Below are 14,087 nucleotides of genomic sequence, written 5' to 3' on the forward strand. Positions count from 1 at the left end.
AAGGATGGTGCATTCATTTCCTATCTGCTATAACAAACTACCACAAACTTAATGGCAATGGAAATTTATTCTCTTAGAGTTCTAGAGGTCAGATGTCCAAAATGAATCTTATGGGCTAAAGTCTAGGTGTTGTCAGGGTTGGTTCCCTCTGGACATTCTTGAGGCGAGAATATTTTCCTGCCTTTTTCAGCTTCTAGAAGCCAAACATTCCTTGGCTTGTGGCCCCTTCCTTGCATCACTCCAATCTCTTGCTTCCATTGTCACATCACCTACAACTGCTTTGAACCTTCTTGTTGCCCTCTTATAAGGACCCTTGTGATTATGTTGGGCCCACCCAGTTAACCTAGAATAATCTCCCCATCTCAGAATCCTTAACTTGACTGCAAAGTCCTTTTCCCATGTCAGATGACATTTCACAGGATTAGGGTGTGGACATCTTTGATGAGGCAGCAGGAGTCTGCCTAACATAGATGTCATCAGGAAGCAGACAAGAAATGACCTGTAGTGTTGGAATGACCGTGTGTGTGTCTGTCTCTCTGTCTATAGGGCAGGCTCAGTCTCTAGGCTTAAAATCAGTGAGGCCTTTGGGTTTTCACCCTGCTCAAGTAAAACCAATGTAGTTTTGTGGTTTTGCCTTCCAGTTGTGTTGTGCCCAGCCATCTGCTGGAATGGGGCAGTGCCGCTGACAGCAGCTCCTCTGCTCTGTGGGGAATAAGGGCCAGGATGCTCCTCCAGCCCTGCCAGGCTCCTCCGCTCCACACAGCCTGTTCACAACCCCTCCTCGGTGAGCCTAGTGCCCCCCCATCCCTCTGGCTCACTCAGAGCTCCTTCCAACTCCACTCTTCCCCGGAGGCATCCTCTACGCTTTCTCCACTTTGGAAAACTACCATGGCCACTGACAACAACCAAGAAAGGCTTAAAAGGCCCCGTAATGCTGGTAACATCAGTTTTATTGGTTGGAGTGGCAGCTAGCCTGGCTGGGGGCAGGGCCAGCCCTCAGAGGTTGTTGAGCTCCAGCAGTGTCTGGTCGAGGGTCTGGTGGATCTCCACGTTCTCCTCCTTGGCACTGGCCAAGGTCTCTGTGAGGGGAAGCAACCCGTGAGCAGGGGTGGGGTGGGGAGACACGAGGGGAGAAACATGGGAAGGCATGGACAGGGGGTGTGTCAAACAGACACAGAGTGGGTTGGAGGCACACAAAGACACAAACATTCAGGGATCTGAGGACCCCTTGGGTAGGACAGATAGATGGACTGACCAAGACAGGGATGCCTCACTCAAGGCTTCGGGGCCATGGAGGTGTATGGGAAGGCCCAAGTCATAAACTAATTTACCCTCCTTCTTTAGAAGGTTCAGGGAGAGTTGGAAACAGGAGGAAAGACAAAGACTGAGCCAGGAAACAGAGTGTCACACAGATAGACAAACTCAAGGCAGAAAACAGACCTGCAGCAAAAGCCCCCACGTTGCTGGCATCCAGTGTCATTCCAAACGTCATCTTGGACCTTTAACAACCTTGCACCCCTCCCCTGCACCTCACCAGCCCACTCCCCTTCCAGTCATTCCTTTATATCCTGGAATCTCAGCTGAGCGCTCCAAGGGCAGTGACATGCCTGGGTTTGCAGAAGGGCATGTATCTCAGAGGCACCAGAGGGCCCGTGGTGACTGACACAGTCATACGTGCCCACATGCGGCAGTGAGAGTCATGCAGAGGGGGTTTGGGAGTAGGCCTCAGTGTTTTGTGGGTGAGCTCAGTGGGGGAGGGAGTCACAAGATTAGGGGTGCCCATAGGAGCCAGGGTCTCAGCAGTGAACCAGTGCTCTGTGGGGGTGATGGCAGTGCTCTTTAGAGGGCAGGAAAACGGCATGAAGACCAAATGGAGTTTATTAAGCAGCAGAGAGTGGTGGAGGCTGGTGGGTAGAGGGAGGAGTAGATGGATATAGAAGGATGAAGCAAGTGCCAGGATGGACAGTGGATATGGCGGGGGCTCTCCTAGGCTGCACCCAGCCTGGCTGTGCACTGTTGGCAATTTCTGCTCCTCCTGCTGGCCCTGCTTCCCACAGAGAGAATGGAAAGGAGAAGAGAGAGGGGGCCGAGGGCCACACTAGTGAGGGGCTCAGAGGGAGGTGATGTCATTGAGCGCGTTGTCCAGCTCCTCACTGATGGCCTTGTACTTCATCTTCTGTGCATAGACTTCATCTGGTGGGGGTCCAGGGGAGGGGGGCCAGGTGGGAGTGTGGGGAGAAGGAATGGAGGGAAAGAGGAGTGGAAGGAGAGAGGGTAATGGAAAGAGAGAACAAGAATCAGAGAGAGGTGGATGAAGATGGAATGAAGGAGACAGGCCAGAGAACAGGCTGGACAGCCATCAAGGCCCCCTCCTCTCCTCTCTGTACCCCTATGTCTATTGTCCTTCTCTGTACCCCAAGTTGGTGCTTCCCCAAGGAGCTCCTGCCTCCCCCCAGGGACCTGGGGGCACAGTGCTTTGCATAAGAGGAGTGCTTGCTTCAAGGGGAGGACACTCAAGTTAGAAAGGTCTAAAGTCGGAGAGAAAATTGAGGCTTGCCTGAGAAGGCTGGAAGCAAGAGATGTGGGAGTTATGAAAGTGAAATAAAAGGGAAAGACAGTTTTAGGCACAACGTTGTTGATAAGAGAAGTAGCTACAGACTAGCAAATACCTGGATATTTGTTTTCATCAAATCTAGCTTAGAATAGTATTTTCCATTAATGTTTTTATGAAAACCTAGATATTAAACCAAACAGCTCTCTATTTAATAAAGAGGGTGTTGTACTTGGAGACAGTGTTATCTAGATCAGTGCTACTCAGAGTGTGGTCTGAGGACCAGCAGCATTTGCATGGTCAGGGCGCTTGTTAGACACAGATTCAGTCCAAAGTCAGCAGTCACTTCAGAGCAGGACCCAGGAATTTGTATTTTTTTAAAATTCTCTGAGGGGATTCTCATGTCCACTCAAGTTTGTGAAGCACTGGAGTTGATGGGGCTACATCATCTATCTACTTGGATGGGAGGCACAGACTGCCAAAACCTGTGGAGTCCTAGGGGGTCCAGTCCTAATTTACCACTGGCAAGTCTCAGGGGATAGGAAGATAAGTCATGGGTAGTACAGACCTATTTTGAAAGTCTTGGGGATACAGAGGAATATACTTTTTACCTTCCAGGTCATCGATGGTTTTCTCCAACTTTGCCACCGACCTTTCGGCAAACTCCGCTCGGGTCTCAGCCTGGGTATAAAGGCAAGATGGGGAGAAATGACAAAAATTTAGGCCCTCCCAGACACTATCACTTAAGTCAACCTTCTGTTCCACCCCTGTTCCCAATTCCCTGCCACAGGAGGTCTCTGGTAGGGATTGGGGGGCTTGAGGGTCATTCGGACTGGAAGGACTCTCACCTCCTTTAGCTTCTCCTCCAGCAGTTTGATCTCCTCTTCATATTTATCTTCTTTGGTGGAATACTTTTAGGGACAGACACAGGCCATCAGTAAACCACCCCCACGAAGCCTTCATTTCTCCACGGAGCTCCCCACAGGCTACTCCTGATTTTGTCTCCATCAAACACCGCGCCCCGCCCTGCCTGGGCCCATCGCCTCCCTCCCCTGGAGGAACCCATCCTCACTGCCCCTCTGCCCCCCTCTACCTTGTCCGCTTGGGCTTCCAGGGATTTCAAGTTGTTGGTAACAATTTTCAGCTCCTCCTCTAGGTCCCCACATTTACTGCAGGGGGGTGTGTGGCGGGGTGGGGTGTGAAGGCACAGTAGGGGAGACAGTGGAGGTGGCACAGTGGGGAAGGGGTGGAGGAGAGAAGAGAAGAGCAAAGTTGTGAGAGTGACAGCAGGCAGAGTCTGGAAGCCCCAGGCCCTTCCCAACCCCCAGCAGGTTGAGAGAGAGCAGCCTGAGGTGGAGGGGAAGGTGAGCTGAGAGAAGGTGCCATTGGCTAGAAAGGTCCAGAGAGGCGACTACCTCCTCCTCTGAGGCCATCAGGGACTTGAGGGCCTGATCCATGGTTCGAAGTTCCTCCTCCAGCTGCCTGGCTCGGCTGGGAGCAGCGGGTAGGGGTCAGAGCCAAGACCTGTCCCTGGGGTCCCCTGCCTGGGGAAGCACCTCCCCACTGCACAGAGTGCCCCACAGCCGTGGGCTCAGGCCGAGGTTCACTTGCCACCCTGGGATGTCCTTACCTCTCAGCCACCTCAGCTCTCTCTTCTGAGCGCTCCAGCTCTCCTTCTAGGATCACCAGCTTCCTGGCCACCTGTGGGGATGGGGGAGCGAGGAGGAGATCCATGGTGAATGATTGGGGGTGTCTGGGGTTCAGGTGTGAGAATAAAGTGGAGCAGGGTTGTCACCTCCTCATATTTGCGGTCTGAATCCTCGGCGATGTGCTTGGCCTCCTTCAGCTGCATCTCCTGCAGCTCCATCTTTTCCTCATCCTTCATAGCTCGGTTTTCAATGACCTTCATTCCTCTGAGAGGCAGGGCAAGTGGTGGGGGTTGGGTTAGGACCAGCAGGGACAGGCTCCCAGCTCCCTCTCCACCCCATCCTCTGACACCCCTGTCTACCTCTCGCTCTCATCAGCTGCCTTCTCAGCCTCCTCCAGCTTCTGCAGGGCTGTAGCCAGACGCTCTTGTGCCCGGTCCAGCTCCTCCTCTACCAGCTGAATGCGGCGGTTCAGGGAGGCCACATCTGCCTCAGCCTGTGAGTCAAAGGTCAAAGGTCAGAAAGGCTGTGTCTGCCTTGGATGAGGATCAGAGAGGCATCAGAGGATGGTTAAGATGCTTGTCAGAACAAAGCTAAGCTTTCTGGCCTCCAGACATTCAACCTATTTTTTTTTTTTCCACCAAACCATCTTCTTCGCAGATTCTGTGCTCCAGCCCAAAACATGCACTCTTGGACAAGCTCCATTCCCCTGCTACAGGGCCTCTTCTAGCACTGTGCATAGTCTCCAGTGGATATCTGCACACAAATCCCCCTGTCCTATCTACAGGGCACTACAACTGCTGGGATCAGGTCTGAGGTAGCCCTGACTCCTCAGCCGAGTCTGGCTCAGGCGTGGGGTGGGAAAGAATCAGGCCAACCAGACCACAGTGCTGCTAAAATCCGCCAATCAAGCTCTGTGATGTCACTGGCTGCCAGGCAGACTCATAGCAGGAGGCTTAGGCAGCAAGCCAGGCTAAGGGACACTTGGCTGTAGCAAGAGGCTCTCTGCCAGTGCTGGATGCAAGTGGGGGCAGTGCAAGGGCAGTGCGAGTGGCAGATCCGCAACTGATCCTGCAATATAGAGGCAAAATCGTGGAGGTTTTGGAGATGGTCCACAGAAATGGATGATACCTTGAGAAAAAGAGGACGGAGCAAGAAAGATCCCAAAAAGGCAAAGGAGAGAAGCAGTGCAATTTGGTGTTAAGAGCATCCGCTCTGAGTGAGACTGCTGTCTTTGAGCTACTTGTGTGACCTTGGGTAACTTATTTAGTCTCTCTAAGCCTTGGTTCCTCCTTTGTAGAATGTTCTGAGATAATGCAGTGCTTCTAATGCTGGATTAATAACAGACCATCAGGGAGGTAAAAAAAAAAATAATCCAGGTTCTTTAGCTGGAGCCACTGAACTGAGATCTCCAGGGCAGGGGCTTGGAAATCTTATCTTTTTTCTTTTTTAAGCTTTCAAGGGATTCTGAGGAGCCTGGCAGGGGGTCGCAGAGTCAGACAGGACTGAGCGAGTATCACTCACTCACTCAAGGGATTCTGATGATAAGCAATCTTGGGAAATAGTAAAATAATACACAGAAAGCACTTGAGCACGTGCCTACAGAGTCCCCATCTCGTAAATGTCAGCTCATCCCTTGTCTCTCCCTCAAAGACAAAACATAGAGACCCTGAGGTTCAGGATTGGAAAGGAGGGACCAGTGTAGGGGAAGAAGAAAGTGAGAGGGGAGAGATGGGTGGCAGCGCTGGGAGTAGGACAGGGGAAACAACACCATATGTAGAAAGTAGTGTTGCCCTTACACTCCAGGTGCTAGAGGCCACCTAGAGTGACAGGAACCCATCCTGGGCACAGGGCCGGATGACTCAGTATGGAAGGATTCTGGGGACAGCACTGGGGGTTGGGAAGAATGACTCTGAGGAATCCTGGAGGTCTAGAGAGAGGTGAGACTCTATAAAAGGGAAACTCTCTTCATGGTCATGGGGTAACGAGTGACTCTGGAGAACCTGGGAAGTCCTGGGGCCTGCTGCACAGGACTGACTTTTGCCATTTTGTGCTTTTCAAGTTTTTCCCAGTTATGGGTGCTGCTCTCTTAACCACAGGACAGACAGTGCCGTCCCCACTGCACAAATGGGAAGCAAGAGAGGAAGGAGAGACTGAGGCAGTGCAGAGTTAAGTGCTGTGTTCAAGGTCATACAATAAGTCTGGGCAGTGCTTCCTCTCTACTCCTGGCGCTGCTGCCCTGCTTCCCCAGCTCTGTCCCTGTCCTCCCCTCCTCCTCTTCAGCCCCCACCCAGCTCCTTGGGTTTCCAGTCCTGCCTCCAGCTGCACTGGGCCGTAGTTATTTATAGAGTGTCAGATGCCCAGGGTCGCCTTCACCAGCAGCTGCAGGTCAGTTCCCTTCCAAGTGCCAGGGCGGGTGAAGAACCAAAACCAAAGACTGGAGGTCAGAGAAACCAACCTTGGGGGCAGCGGGGGATGGGGAACATGGATAATGGTCAACACAAACAGTAATGTCATCTCTGATCTCGGATGCTCAGATCATGCTTATGCTAATCCCCTCATCCACCCAAGTTGAAGCCTCATTTTAAACTTAATCCTGGGTGGAAGGCAAATGGGGAATAGGAGGCTGAGAAAGTACCAGGTCCAAAGTCTTATGGCTATTCTCCTACCTCAAGGTGGGGGTTGGGACTGGCAGGAGGCGGAGACGTCTGGTTAGGAGGTGTGGGGTGGGCAGAGAAATCTCAGAGTGAGCAGGACTTGCCAAGTTGGCTGCCCTGGCATTTGTGGCCCTGTCCCTCTGCCCTGTGGCCTGGCAAGGTCTCGAGGCTGACAGCTTAATGAGGGTAAATAAGGGACCAATAGAACCTGAGCTGGGGCCCTAGTGCACAGCAGGGCCACTGGAGCCAGAAGTCAAGGCCAGGGAATTTCTAATGGCCCCCCAGGGGTATAACTCAAGTCAGGGCCCATCTTTGGATTCGTTTTCTCTCCCCCTGCCCACAGCACCTACACCCACAGCCCACACCCCAAAAATGTAGCTGCAGTCTTCTCTCCATTTTCAACTGGAGGATTAGTTGAGGTGGAGGGTAAATTCTTGTACCACCCACCCCCACGATGACTCATTGTTTGATCACTGTACATTCTAAGAGCTGGAACCAACGGAATTGCAGTGCTATGTCCTCTGGGGGAAGTGGTAAGTGGTTTTGATTTACCCACTGTCTTGAATTATTTGTGCTAGCTTGCTCTAGCCTGGGTTCCTGCAAGGAAACCCTTTCTGTCCTGGTGAAGAAGGTTCCCTCCATCCCCATCTGGGACCTCTTCCAGTGCACTAATTCTCCCACACCCCCAGGTCCACACTCACATCAGTGGCTTTCTTCTCAGCCTGCTCCAGTTTCTCCTGGGCATCCTTCACTGATTCAGAATACTTTTCCACCTCGTCCTCTGTCCCTTTTAGCTTTTTCTGGAGGGCCTGCTGCTCCTCTTCCAGCTGGGAGAGAAAAACCTCAGTCAGCCAGGCCCAGGCCCAGGCCCAGGCCCAGGCTAGAGTCAGGGGTGTGTGTGAGGGGGTACTGAGATATTTAGAGGCTGTCAGGGAGGAAGAGGGACATCCGAGGACAGTGGGGGACAGTGCAGCCAGGGGTGTGTAGGGATCTGGTGGGAGCAGAGAGAAAGCTCCCAGCCCCAAGGAGCAGGCCCATCATGGCTCTGCAAGGGCAGGGGTGGAAATCTGGGGACTGGGGCTCCCCAGGCTAAGGTGGGTGGAATGAAGTGTGGCTCTGGTGAGGGACCCTCCGGGGTACTGTGAAGGCCCAGCAGCCCCCACACTGAACGGTAGAGAGCATTGGAGAGCAGGCCAGTGGCTGGGGGACATAGGGCAGGGCCGACCCTGCCCTCATTGTGGGGTGGGGCGGGGGCTGCGCCGGGTCTGGGACCCTCCCACCTGCTTGCAGCGGTCCTCAGCTTGCTTCTTGTCAGCCTCGGCCTGCTCTGCGCGGTCGATGGCATTCTCTTTGTCCAGTTTTAACATCTGCATCTTCTTCTTGATGGCGTCCATGGTTGCGGTGGGGGACGGGCCGGCCGGCGGGCAGTGCGGACCGGGAGAACTGGGCTGGCCTCACGGACTGGGCGCACGGGTGGCGGGCGAGGAGCACCAAGCGGGACTGGGATGTCCCTGCCGCGCGGGCGCCTAAAAGGCGGGGAGGGACCGGGCGGAGCCGGGGGCCAAGACCCTCCCCCACTGCGTCCCAAACCTTGTAGGGGCAGAAGCACTGCAGGGTCGGGGGGCGCGGCCACCCCCTGCGCCCACCCCCTCGGGACCGCCCCCTCGGGGCCCCGCCTCTCCCCTCTATCCCACCTCTCTCCATCTCACCCCTACCCCACCCGCAGCCGTCGGAAGGGAAAATAGATGGATAGTCTGCTGAAAAAACTAGCGCCGCGGAAGGGAGGGGACCCTGGGGCTGGGGGCTCCGCACTTCTCCTGAGTGACAGCGCGGCCCTGTGGCAGCTGCGGCTGGGGCCCCTGGGGCTATTTCGGGGCTTGAGCTCACGGCAGCTGCCCGGGCACAAGAACTAGAGTGCAGAGTGTCCCCCCCTCAACTGCAGCAGCCGCTGCCCTTAATTTAGAAGTTTCCTGTAAATCCTCTCGGATTAAATGTCTCTTGCGAGGCGGGGTTCCTCTGCCGCTTTAGTGCCTCAGTTTACCCTGAGTTCGACACTCTGGGTTTGCGTTACCGACACGGCAGTGACAGCGATGAGTCTCACAGGGGATTTGGGGAAACTGAGGCAGGAGGGGAGCCCAGAAGCCCGGTCGCAGTGCAGATCGAGGCCCGGTTCGCTGCCCCCGAGGGCGGGCCTGACCTCTCTTACCCTCGCTCCCTGCTTCCAGCCCCTACCCCCGGAGCCAGGGCCCCTCCTCTACTGTCGACCGGCCTCGGAACCCAGCTCCGCGCCCGCCCGCCCCGCCCCCCACGTGCCCCGCATATTTTCCACGTGGCTTCTGCCAGGCAGGACGCTGTGCGCTCCCTACCCCCATCCCCACCTCCACCCGGGAGGCGTCCCTACGGTCCCTTCCCCGTCCCTCTTCGGGACTCCCCCGCCCCACCGCCCGCCCTCCACTCACCCCCACCCACCCCCGCTTTCCCCTAGCTTCCCCGGGCGCCCTCCCTTCTCCTCCCCTTCTCCCGGCGGACTCTCCTCTCTTCCCTTGTGAGCCAACTTTACGCTGAAATTTCTTTTCTGCCCTTTTTTGGGATGTTTCCCGTGGGGAGGCGGGGCCAGGCTGGGGCGAGGAAGGCAGGGGCAAGGGTAAGAGCTCTGAGCTGCTGGGTGTCAGGAGCTGGGGGGGGAGACGGTGAGGTTGTCCCCCGTGACCGCGGGCGCCACAAACAGCTCTGGGAGCCGGGGCCCAGAGTCGGGAAATCTGGGGCACGGGCGTGAGGCTGTTTGTTTTTGTTTTCGTTTTTTCCTCGGGGTGGGGTGGGGGGTGGAGAGGAAGTGGAGAGCTGCCTTGGAGGGGGGAAGGGGAGACCAAGCGGAGGAAGCCTTGTTCCCCAGGGGCAGGCGGGTGGGGGGCCTGGCTTTTGCTGGTGGGGTGGAAACCGTGGGAACCCTGGGTCCCCGGCTTGGGCGAGGTCAGGGCCGGGAGGTAGGGGGCGGGGAAATGTATAGATCTGCTTAGCCGACTGCTGCTACATATGGACAAAACTGACTCCGTTTCCCCCAAACTCTTAAAAAAGTCGCTTCTAGCCACCCTGTAGCCAGGGTCAAACCCTTGGGAGTCATTAAGAGCTCCCCTGTCCCTCACTCCCCACAACCCCTTAATCCTGTAGGTTCTTCTTCCTCCAGATGAGGAAGACTTCCTCAGACTTCTCTGGGGTTGCCTTGGGCAGTTCCTTATATTACCTCCTGCCTGAGTCTGTTGCGGTCTTGCTCCTGGTTCCCCAACTCTCCTCGACATTGTTACAGAAAAATCTTTTTTAAAGTTGATGCGAGTGGGACCCTAAAATCCTTGCCAATGCCTCCCTTTGCCCTCCCTCTTTTGATGTTAAGAATCCACATCTCTTAATATGGTATACAAGGCCCTTTGTTTTGGCTTCTGCCTGCTTCAGCTCTACCTACCTTCTTTCACTTCCAAACTCACCCCCAGTGCACAGACTTGTGTAGCACTCATACTGAGCTCAGTGCAGTAGCAGGACATCACCATACTTTTCTTAAAGCTTCCACCTTTTATGCATTCTGTTCTCCCTCCCTTCCCTTGGCTGATTCCTGGTGGCTGTAAAGACAGACCAGGTGTCAGCTTTTCTGAGCAGCCTTCTCTGTTCACTCCTCCCTCTCACCCTCTCCACCTCACAGGTGCATGTTTTTCCTGCAGGCTCCTAACTCACATTCTCATCATAGTCCCCCTTACACTGTTCTTGTACCTGTTTGCTTCTCCACCCATCTGTGAACCCTCCAAAGAAGGGACTCTGTTTCAGTTCGGAATCCCCACTGTAGCATAGCATCAGGCATAGAGTTGGCACTTGATAAACATTTGCTGGGTGAATTTTTTGTGCACCAGGTTCAGAATACACAAAGATACTTTGTGGATAACTCATGGTCTAGTGGGGAAATTCTCAAACCTTTTCATTTTAGAACCCTATACACTCTTAAAAATTGAGACTGGGGTTTGAAGATTCAAAAAGCTTTTGTTGGAGAAGGTTATATCTATCAATACTTATCATATTAAAACAAAAAATTCAATGTTTATTAATTCATTAAAAATAAAACCCATTACACATTACTGTGTTAACATACTTTTAATTAAAAATAACTATATTCACATTCCCAAATTAGAGCATGGCAGTTGTTTTACATTTTTGCAAATCTGTTTAAAATCTGGCTTAATACACAGCTGGATTCTCAAAATCTACTTGTGCTTTCTATCTGTTGCTGTGTGTTGGTTGTTTGAAGTACTCTTTATGAAGAAAATCTAGTCTCACACAGATACGTAGTGGAAAAGAATAGAATTCACTGACCCTTGAACGTGACAGGGGTCTGTGGAGTTGAAAATCTGTAACTTAACCCTCTATTTGCTTGCTTCCTTCATATACATGATTCTGCATCCCTGGATTCAACTAACCACTGATCATGTAGTACTGTAAATATCTATTGATCCCCATATAAATGGAACAACCCATGTTGTTCAAGTGTCGATGACACGTGTAGCCTTTTTAGGCAATTGTGGATATTCTTCTTTGATACTACATCAACACTTGACTATGCTCTTAACGGTTGGCTGCAGTGAAGAACCTGACCATATCAACAACCTTCCTGTACCATGTTTCATTAAAATCTGTTGGTCTGTATTGACTTTGGTTGGATCATTTTTTTTTACTCAGGGATAATTTTGTAACAGCATGCATGCATCGGTCATTTGGAAAATGATTCACTGAGCTATGCAGGTGTTCCAAATGTCAACACATTTTATTATATATTATTTAAAAAGTCATGATGATTTCAACAGAAAAGCTTGTTTTAAGTTTGGGGAAGTTGTAAAGCTCATGGTGGCATATACAAGTTTTCTAAAATTTTAGTTTTCACTTGAAACCTTGAATTGTATCATTGGCAACAAGTACTGGCAGGTTTTTCCCTGAAGTGACACGTTCTGTTTTTGAGAAAAAATCTGCCAGCTACCCAAGTCTGATAACTGTGGTTTGTCTGTCAGTCATTCCTGCAGGTAAATGTGGTCTATGAAAAAAGCAGCTAGTTCAGCTCAAAGAACTGTCTAGGCGCTTTCCTTGAGACACCATCATACTTTGGTGTGCACCAGAGAAGTTCTACACATACTCCCCAGTTCATCACATGGAATACTGAAACACTTGTTACTACAGGACTAAGATTTAACAAAATTAATAATTTTTGCTGCTTCATCAAGGACATTCTTCAGTAAGAAGCCAGCATTTATATCTTACATTCTTAGTGCATGGTGGTGAGGAGTACAGTGACTGTAGTACAGTTTGGGCTACTGCCTTGATTTGTACTAAGGCAGCTTACCCACCAAATGTTCTTTCACTGTCAGTGCAAATGCTGACACTCTGAAAAAGGAAAATAATGTCTTAGTATTACTATGAAAGTAATCTTTTTTTGTATTTATTTTTGGCTGTGCTGGGTCTTCATTACTGCGTGGCTTTTCTTTAGTTGTGGCGAGCGAGGGCTACTCTTCCTTGCAGTATGTGGGCTTCTCATTGCAGTGGCTTCTCTTGTTGTGGAGCATGGGCTCTAGGGTGCGTGGGCTTCATTAGTTGTGGTGTGTGGGCTCAATGGCTGTGGCTCGTGGACTCCAGGGCACAGGCTTAACAGTTGTGGCGCAAGGGCTTCTGTGCTCTGCAGCATGTGGTATCTTCCCTGACCAGGGGTCAAACCTGTGTCACCTGCGTTGGCCAGCAGACTCTTCACCACTGAGCCACCAGGGAAATCCATATGAAAATAATCTTGATCTTATGGACCCCTGAAAGGATCTTGGGCACCCCTAGAGGCCTGAGGGTCAACCACATTGTAAGAACTGCTGGTCTAGTAGGTATTTGAGTCTCTCCCCAGAAGGTTCCCTGAGGCATCAGTATCGAGAGGAACGTGATTGGTCACAGTTCCTGAGGATATGGCAGGGAAGTGGTAGCAGGAGTCAGCAGCTGTCTGGGCTCATAGCTGGAGGAGTTCAAACAGTCTGGACTACCACTTGTTGGGGAAGTGGTAAAAGGGATTTGATCTCTAAGGTCCTCAATGATGCCAGGACATTGAATCTGGGGTTAGGGGGCCAGAGCCACACGGACTGCAGTTGCCAGTCTGCGTCAGAGAGGTGATAATACATCTGTTTTCCAGTGCTTAGCCTGGACCTGGCTTAGTAAATATTGAATGAATTAATCACAGGTGACATGAGTGATAGTAGGAAGCTGGCACCTCCCCTGATGGGCTGCCCTGGGGAGGACAAACTCATTCCACTTTAAACCTACTCTAATGGGGTAGGGGTAGAAAATGTCATGCCTTTAAGAAGGTGACAGGAGGTGACAAGAGTAGCAGCAGATTGGGTGGTATTTGTGTTCTACTTGGAGGGAGAAGCAAGGAAGTAACATACTGAACAATATGGCTGGTTGAAGAATCATACATGAAAACAGTGGCAGATATGGGAGGACTGCCAGGTGGTACAAGCGGTGTGGGCAATGTGGGAGGAAGTAGAAGCGCACGGCACCCCTCACCACTCCCACTCAACCTCCAGGTGAGCAGGGCAGCTGGCACAGGGCTCCCAGCACCTGCCTGGCCATTAGGGGAGCTCTGGCCCCTGACGATGAGGCCTCACACTTGGGTCTGGCTTCTTCAGTTCCTTTTCTTCTAGTGCTGTTCCGGGCAGGAGTGGCAGCAAGGCCTGGGAGGGGCTGGAAGTGCCCAACCCGGTCAACAGTTGAGCCTACCTGAGGCAGCCTCAGGCTGGATTTTTCACTTGTTAACTGCCTCAACCAAATCTGGCTGCAGTTCTCTTAGGCTGAGACACTTGTATCCATAGGCTTGTTTTCAGCAAAGCTGCTTCTTGAAAATTCGGACTTGGTGAGGGACTAGATTTGTTCACATGAGTGGTGATGAAGAACAGAGTGTCCCTGGTAGCCACAAAGAGCACTGGCAGCTGCTGTCCCAGAAACAGCAGAATGACGTGGCGTGGGCGCTGGCTGGAGAGGCAAGGGACAACAGGAGCCTGACTGCTCAGGGACAGCTTCCGGACTAGGATGACTTTAGGGCTCTGCGTGTAGTGGGAGCAAGAGGCCTTGGGGCAGACTTCTGAGCCCATCAACCTGGGCCACAGCAATCCATCCCACTCTCTCCCCGCCTGCCCTCAGGGCAGGTACCTCCTCATGAAGCCAGGCTGAGGC

At 52.4% G+C, this 14,087-nt stretch overlaps 1 protein-coding gene across 7 annotated transcripts; it reads right to left on the reverse strand.

The window, feature by feature from the left end:
- Positions 1–932: 932 nt before the first annotated feature.
- TPM2 (tropomyosin 2) lies at positions 933–8,356 on the reverse strand. 7 transcript variants are annotated; one of them, XR_014059424.1, is made up of 9 exons: positions 8,135–8,356; positions 7,556–7,681; positions 4,560–4,693; positions 4,347–4,464; positions 4,182–4,252; positions 3,645–4,042; positions 3,400–3,462; positions 3,163–3,232; positions 933–1,079 (listed from the first exon to the last, which is right to left on the reverse strand). XR_014059424.1 is itself a non-coding variant. In XM_081509975.1 (9 exons), exons 1-9 carry the CDS (start codon positions 8,246–8,248, stop codon positions 997–999), a joined length of 855 nt encoding a protein of 284 aa, XP_081366101.1. In that variant the 5' UTR covers positions 8,249–8,356; the 3' UTR covers positions 933–996. The 7 variants fall into 7 exon arrangements, 5 of the variants coding, with proteins under 5 accessions (XP_081366101.1, XP_081366122.1, XP_081366131.1 ...); XM_081509975.1 differs by having other exon boundaries at positions 3,645–3,720; XM_081509996.1 differs by having other exon boundaries at positions 3,967–4,042.
- Between the last annotated feature and the right edge of the window lie 5,731 nt (positions 8,357–14,087).

The sequence above is a fragment of the Giraffa tippelskirchi genome, chromosome 1, assembly GCF_054371585.1.
Source record: "Giraffa tippelskirchi isolate mGirTip1 chromosome 1, T2T-mGirTip1v1.2.pri, whole genome shotgun sequence".
NCBI classification, from domain to species: Eukaryota; Metazoa; Chordata; class Mammalia; order Artiodactyla; family Giraffidae; genus Giraffa; species Giraffa tippelskirchi.